Source organism: Octodon degus, unplaced genomic scaffold (genome assembly GCF_000260255.1).
Source record: "Octodon degus isolate 3935 unplaced genomic scaffold, OctDeg1.0 scaffold00173, whole genome shotgun sequence".
NCBI lineage: Eukaryota > Metazoa > Chordata > Mammalia > Rodentia > Octodontidae > Octodon > Octodon degus.
Window position 1 is genome coordinate 1739726 of NW_004524749.1, and position 8084 is coordinate 1747809.

Here is an 8084-nt window from a genome sequence, read left to right on the forward strand (position 1 = left end):
ATAAATTGAAGAATGGATAAAGATGATGTGGTATTTTTACCCAATGGAATGTTGTTCTGCTATAAAACAATAAATTTGAGTGTCTTGCCAGTAAATGGTTGCAGCTAGAGAACATACTCTTCAATGAAATAAATTAGACCCAAATGTTCAAAAAAAAAAAAAATAAAAGCCCAAAGGATGGGGTTGGGAGAACTCTGGAGGGCAGAACATGGAGTAGTTTCTAGAGGCAGGGTCAGGAAAGGCCCTGGAGGCGACTACTTTCCTTCACGACACACCCATGCATCTCCCCACCTGAGTCGTCAGTCTTGCCCTGAGTTCTGGGAGCCACTCTAGCAAATTAGTGCAAGCAGAGGAAACATGAGCAGATAGCTTACCTGGTGGCTAGCCTGACCCTCAGGTCCACAGGTCACTACCTGGAGCTTGTAACTCACACTTGAACAGGGGAAGAGGGAGAGTTTGGGGGACTGAGCCCTCGACTTGGGGGCGGAGGCGGGGGCTGCCTCCAGATGACAATATCAGAACTGGGGAGAACCCAGGGTACCATGTGGTGGCTGCAGGACTGGCTGCCAGCGGGGAGAAATGCCCATCCATGTACCCACAGGAGTGTTTTGTGGCAATTGTTGTGTGAGAAAATAGAAAAAAGCACTATGGCTTGCAGATGGATGACCCCTCAACACAAGACTCGTTTGTTCACAGAGACCCCTCCTGGGTGCCACAGCTGCCCAGCACCAGGCCGTACAGCCCTCCCTGGAATATCTTTGCTGAGCTACACAGCATTCATCTTTCCTCCAGAGAATCCTCCACCAGGGCAGCACTGTCCCTGTGCTTCGCCCGTTATATGTCATCCAGCAGGTGGCAGAGTTGGTGACTCTGAATGCCCAATGGTGAGTGTTACCAGTGAGCTCTAAAATGGCCCCCAAAAATGGGGGGAAAGGAATCAAGATGTATCATTTTCAGGTGCAAATTCTCTATGATGCATGGGATCATGATGTAGACATACCAATAGATTTTATTAACTAATTAATTAATTAATTACAATGCCTACCAAAGCCTCATGTGTTTGGAAGGTGATGGATTACGGAGGCATCGTAGCTGACTTGTTAAAGGGAGGTTACTGCAGGTGTGAACACTTACCCACCCTCCCAGCTCTGCTTCGGGCCACCACGCCGTGAGCGGCTCTGCTCCGCCATGGCCCTCTGGCATGTCACTGGTCCGTAAGCCAGGCTACTAGATTCAGGAATGAGCCTGGCCTGAAGAAGGCGCTACTGAATTTTCCCTTTTGTACTACAGAATAGAACCAAGGACCTTGTGCCTGCTAAATAAGCGATCTACCACTGTGCTACATTCCCAGCACCCTCTATTGCATTTTTGTATTAGTTCTGACATAAAAGCTGATTTTCAAGCAACATCTTACTCTAAAGCTCATTGTATAAAAGAATTTTTAGGGTGAGTAGTTGAAGACTGGAAGGGGCATCAGAGCACCTCAAGTTGACAGGTTATGCTCTGATACCAACCCTCCCTCCTTCTCCACTATAGTCACAAAGATGTTGCTAGAAAGGCAGGTAGAAAACCAGGGCACGGGGTCTGGAGGATGTTAGGCGGTGAGCTGCTCAGAGCAGAGCACACAGTTCCCAGGGCTCTGCGTGGCGCGGGGTAATCCTGAGAACCCAAGTCCTGGGGGAAATAGCTCCTCACGTGCCCTGTTCTTGTTGGGCGAACTCACAGAGTGGGTCACGCCTTCACCGGGCGGTAATGAATTTCTCAGGGATGCTATTAGGCAAGGTTGAGTCGCATACTCTTTCAAGGAATTTCTGACTCCCTTCCAGTGTTCCAGGGTTTGGGGATATTCCTGGCTTTCACATCCCCACGGAGGTCGTTAGTGGGGTCCTGTTAGGAACGGACAGGATATCGGTGGATACCACCAGCGTTGTCGATAAGATAAAGATGGCTGGGGACCCTCAGAACAGGGCTACCACAGATTCCAGCCAGAGTCAGAAGCTGCTGAGAGAAGTCTGCCACAGGAAAACGAAGCCCACCTGGGACAAGGCACAATTAGCTACCACTTCTTGTTTCCGGCACAGACCATGGCATACACCCCCACAAGTCTCCTTTTCCACCTAGAAACTCTGACGCTCTCAGAAGTATGACTCAGGGACTGAGACTCAACCTGATCATGAGGCGTCTCAGTAGTAATAGGGACTGAGATACAAGAAAACACTTCTTCATGAAGGCCGGGCCCTGTTTCAACAACCGCACAGAATAGCCTCACTGCGCTTACAATAAGAAAATAAAGACACAGTCCTTTTTTTTGAGGGGGTACCAAGAATCGAACTCAGGACCTTGCACTTGCCAGGTACTTGCTGTGCCTCTGAGCTACATCCCTGGCTAAGAGAGTTATTTTTAATTATTGTTAATTAGTTGACTTTCGTTTCTGGTCTTGTGAATTGAACCCAAGGGTACTCTACCACTGAACTAGACTCTCAGCTCCTTTTTATTTTAAAATCTGGAGTCAGGGTCTCGAAATGTTTGCCCAGGCTGGCCACAAAGTTGTGATCCTTTTTGTTTTCACTACCCCATATCTAGAATTATAGGTATGTGTCACCAGATCCAGCTAGTTGATTGCTTCTAGAGTCAATGACAATATTTCATTGCTTATGATTAAGATTTCACTTCAATTTTTGGCTAAATGAAGAAATAGTCTCTGTAGCTATTATTTTCTCAAGCAGGACAAAGGTCAACAGCCCAAGATCCTTAGAAGTTTTACCTCAGCCACCAAAGAGCTATGGAACCTTGGCAGAGGAATTGCTGTTCTCTCTTGATGCCTCACTGTTTACCTTGGAGGAAATGACGGGACTGGAAAACAAACCCAAAGGTTCTTTCCACACTAAATTTTAGGATTCTGAACTAAGCATTTCCTTCGCCTCACATTGAAATATTACAAATGTCATGTGAGTGGGGTTTGGTTGACTGAAAATCAAAGGGTTTAAAATTGTAGGAAAGAGCCCTGTCAAGTTTGTTGAGAACAGGACTTGGTCTCATCAGGGTTGTGCAGGTACTGCTGTCATGAGAGGGCAAGTCATAGCAGTTCCACAAACACCTAGCTTCAAATTTCCAAGATGTCATAAGAAATAAGGGAAGAAAAAAACTTTGAGTTTTAATTTACTCCCCACCAGCAAGCTCCCGCCACCCCAGTTAGGTAACAAGTGCCCTTTAGAATACTAGCCCTAGGTTTTAGGTCCTCTCCCACAAAACCAGCATCCAAAGAGTTTCATCAATAACCACAATGGAAGAAGGTATCTCTGGATGGTTGTGTAAAGAACATAGAGGCTATGGATTCTCTCTGTGCAAATCTCAGAGCCCAGACATGTGGGAGTCCATGTAATATGATTGTCACACCCTAAAGGACACAGTTCCCCACTGACCCCTAACACACACACACACACACACACACACACACACACATGAAGTCTTGATTGGCTCCATAAAACCATGGTTGTGTACACCTTTTCCCGGGTGCAGTGTACATGGAGCACACAGCTAGAAGAGGTCTAGCCTTTCTCTTCCTATTCAGAGAGGCAGGAGGTCAAGTGCAGAGCAGAACCAGCCCCCTTTTGCATGGGCTATCCTTGGCCTTTGAAAGTCTCCCTGCCCCATCACAAGCCCTGCTACACGGCTCACTCCTTCATGCAGCTTTCCACACTTAAGCTGCTTAACTTTGCACTAACAACCTCTTAATTGCAAGGAAATCCCAAAATCCGGGATGCAGACCTAACCACTTACGGCCCCTATACCACAGAGCACAGTCAGACAGGGACAGGGCGCCTCCACCTAATTCCTGCCTGCCAGAGAGCTGTTGCTTTTATTTTTAATTTTATTTAAGGGCGGATACAGGGTACCCAAGACACCACAATAAAATGACATTAACTGTAAAATTACATTATTAATTCTTTAATCTCACTTGAGGCTTCAAGCTGTTGCTATGTCCAATTATCCGTGTAACCACCTGTCAGAATCCCGGTGCTATTTAGCATTACCTCCAGGACAGCGGTGGGCCCGGTGGTCCGTCAGGTCTGCCAGAGACTCGAAGTCCTGCTGACAGTGATCACAGGTGTAAATTGACTCATCCTCCACGTCTTCATCGTCCTCGTTTCTCTCCTCCTGACTTGTCACGCTGTTCCTGTCTTCCAGTGCACGGCTGGTTTTCCGATCACACTCCGGCTCTCCTTCTAGGCCTCCTGCCAACAGGAAGAATAGAGTCCGTGTCAGCTGAGGGGGTCTTGGGAAAGGGTTTTAAAAGAATCGCCCGGCATTTATTAAGATACATTTAATTACTCTACCTCCCGGGGTCCATTATTCTTGACACCTCTCAGTATATTAATATATGGAGGTTTTTTGTAGCATGTGGTGCCATAATTCTCAACTAGGTTTTTTAATTTGTGGCACAAATCTTCTAGAGGGGTTTCCTGTCATTTTCACTCAGTTCATGGCTGCTGGGGATCATGACCCCTAGGGAGGTGAAAACGCTTTAGCATTTTTCTCCTAAAAACCCAATTTTCTGACACATCCCCGAAAGCCCCCATCAGCTGCATGTAACACACCTCAAAGCTTGTAGTTTCCCCCCACACTTTGCAGTTTAGAACTGGGAGACCTCTTAGCCTCTCGCACCTTTGACACAGCAGGCCTCGCCATGTGGTGATGTTGGCTCAATCCTTTGCAAAAAAGATGTCTTGATTTTGGACTAAAGTTAAGTGCGTGTGTTTGAAAGGTCTTATGTAGCCAAATCGCAAGCTCAAACATGTCCAATTGTCACCTGTGACCTGGGTGCTGCCTAGAGTGAGAACCTGCTTTGGAATGATAAGTCCAAGTTTTAAAAAAATAAAACGCCTACTCGGTGCTTGGCACTAGGCAGACCAACGGTTAACTCATAAATAAAAGTGATTTAATGATCGTAATGATATGCCTCCCATCTTTGTACTTTTTCAAAGCCACAATGATACACGCAGAGCCCCAATGCACAGTTTCGTATATCGTGGAGTAAAAGGGACCTCAGGAGATCATGTGGTCCAAGCCCTTACAGAGAGGGACAGCGTCAAGATTCCTACTTCACAGGTAAGGTTCCCAGCCAGCAGCCAGCAGGAGCAGCTTCCCCACACCCTCCAGACACTCCACCCAGCATCTTGACTTCTTGTTTAACTTGCTTCCTCACACATGTATGGGAAAATGGAGCACAGCCTCAATCTTAAAGATTAATAGGACACATCGAGAATTTGTAAATCAAACTGCAAAGAAAGCACAGTAAATCTAATACACAGAATATATCCTATCAGTAATCCTAGTAAATGTCAGTGGATTAAACTCGCCCATTAAAATACAAGGATGCCTGGATTGGAAAATCAAAAAACGTGTTGTCTCTTCCCACATGCACGCTTGTCCAGTTACCAGTCCAAAAACTAACAGCACTGATAGAAGTCAAACGAAGAGATCTCTGTTATATGTAAATATGTATATGCAAATGTATATGCCTATGCAAAAGTTCATGCAGAGATGTGTGTCTGTGTTGTTTGTGTATACCAGTACACACATAACATCACAGTTAGAAAGAAAAAAAAAAGCTTAACTCATAACATTTAAACCCCCAAGGGCCCGTTGCCAGAGCAAAAAAGAGAGACATGAAGCTAAGAAGGCATTCAATTTGAGGTGGAAACCAGAGTCTTATAAATATTTCAATTTAGGAACACATAATATTATTAAGGGCTCTATTTCTCTGGCCTGCGCAGAACACACACTTCCAAGCACCTGACATCAAGAACCTAGAAACACAAATCAGCTCATCGGAGAGCCAGCTGCTGTCTTCCGTGGCGGGGAACAGTGCATGACACGCGGCAGAGGCAGTAAAAATCAATGTTTCCATTTGTGACCCATCAAAACATCTCTCTTCTTACCAATTAAGGGATGCACAATTTTTAGGTTCTTTTATTATTGGAACAAGCCAACTCCCGACAATAGAAAAATCCCATTAAAAGCCAGCCAGCATATTTATCTCAGGGAATCTGATCTGCTGCTGCTGCTGCAGCAGCAACAGCAAGAAATAGAAAGCAAAGAAATGAGAAATATCGTTTGGAGCCTTCAATATTATAAGTCATCACACAACCATGGTTACAGTCAAGCGCCCGTCTCTGAAATTCCTAGTTTACTGTCTTTTCCCTTAATAAAAAAATGTTCTGTAGAGGATAAAAAAGAACCATAATTCCAGCTTTATCTACTACACGGGCTCTCCAGATAATAAGTTACATTCTGCACCATGCTTGCGCTACTTTACTTAACACACAATTTAATGGATATATTTAAATTATTCCCTTGTTATTATTTTTTGCCATATTTACTTGGCAGCGTTTTCCACAATAGCTCATCCAATCCACAACTGGAACCACAAACATTACAATGCATTTGATCTCTTTAAATCTGGTACATCCTGTTGACTTGGGAGTAGATAAATCAGAATGTCAACTCTCTGGTTTTTATAAGGCAAAAGCCCATAAAGTCGTCCAAGAGTATAAATCTGTTTTAAGGAACTGTCACCTCCCCTACGGCTGGCTACTAATGGGAAGGCAGGATGGCTGTGCAGAAAGGGGCGGGGAGGAGAGGAGACCAGAGAGGAGAGGTGGGGGGCAACTGGGGAGACAAAGCCTGGGCCTCCTCCTCCTGGCCCCAGGGAGTCCCAAGCTCAGCAGCCTGACCCTCAGGAAGGTGAAGCCAGAGAGGCAGACGCAGTGGCCTGTAAAAGTTTTGTCAAAAAAACAAAACAAAAAACCCAGTCCCCAGGGCTTCTCTAAGGACCCCAACCAATCAAGACCTAGAGATCAGGAAGTCCACTGCCCTGGGCAGGGTGGACTATGTGCAAGGCTTGGTCATGCTCAGCAGTATAAAGAAAAATAACATGTCATGTAATCTGTCCATTTGCAGAAGATAAAACTGAGGACCTTCAGGGTCACCTCAAAGGCATGAGAGGAATGGTACCTGCACACTCTTGTATTAATAGTGCAGCACACCTTTCTCTTCCTAGAGGTACCAGTCCTCCCCGGAGCACTCTATAGGGTCTCCTCCTTCCCTGCTCCACTGGTGCAGCCCTCTCTGGTCAGGGCTGCCCTCTCCAGGCACAGAAGTCCATCCCTGGGTGCCTGGCCTGAGCAAGCGGAGAGCAGGCAGAGGGCACAGGCAGAGCATCTGACCCTGTCTGAGTCCCCAAAGCAAGTGCTACTCACACTTCCAACACACTGACCCCCTGGATTTAAAGTACAGTTGACCCATGGCCCCTCCAGCCATCCAGGCCCAAGGAAGCAAGGCCAACAGCCTGGGAGAAGCCACTGATTTGTTTCTACTCTGCACAGACCTCGGTGTCTTCCTGAAAAGACTCACGGCTGCCCTCCCTCCACCCTTCTAGAGGCCAGCAGTAGCAGCTTGAAGACTCATCAGAAAAGGCCCCAGCCCAAGGCCCTCTCCTTCATGGCTGTGGGCACAGGGCAGCCCCTCCATCCAGGTGACAACGCTATCACCTCCTGCTCTCCCCGGCCTGGCCCACCCACAGTGTGGTTATTTTCCAGCGTGCATATGTTCAATCTTTTTGCCCAGCATCTACCAAAAGCAGCCAGTGTGGACTGGCCACTTGCTATGTGGCAGCTTCCGGCCACCATTCCAGTGCAGCCAGTCAGGCAGTCCTACAAGCTGCCACCATCAGGTCCGTATTTTATAGCTTAATCTGGTGGCAGGGTCAGGGTGCAAGCCCAGGACATCTGACTTTTAACCATGCTACCACAGTTTCCCACAACAGAGACTCCATGAAAAGGGAACCAGCATTAGAGAATTTGGAAATGCCGCCAAGGTCAAATGTGGGGTCCTTGCCGTGGCGGCTACGGTTCCACGAAGGCTCTGCTGGCCTCTCTGTCCTATCTCTGCTCTGCACAGCCTCACAGACACTTCATTTCGCTAAACCGCCAGGTGGCCTCTGCAAGAGCTTCCCACTCCTGTTCCCACCCAGAAGAATGCCCTCACTCTTCTCCTGGCTCCGGAACCAGCCACAGGCCTCC

The 8084-nt window shown here is 47.0% G+C and overlaps 1 protein-coding gene across 2 annotated transcripts in view; it reads right to left on the reverse strand.

Annotated features, from left to right (window-relative positions):
• Nucleotides 1–8084, reverse strand: part of Znf423 (zinc finger protein 423) — a 326405-nt gene that overhangs the window by 218989 nt on the left and 99332 nt on the right. For both annotated transcript variants that reach the window (XM_004643385.1, XM_023703517.1), the window contains exon 3: nucleotides 4035–4235. In XM_004643385.1, the coding sequence (XP_004643442.1) occupies nucleotides 4035–4235 (201 nt within the window). The remainder of the gene's footprint in view (nucleotides 1–4034; nucleotides 4236–8084) is intronic.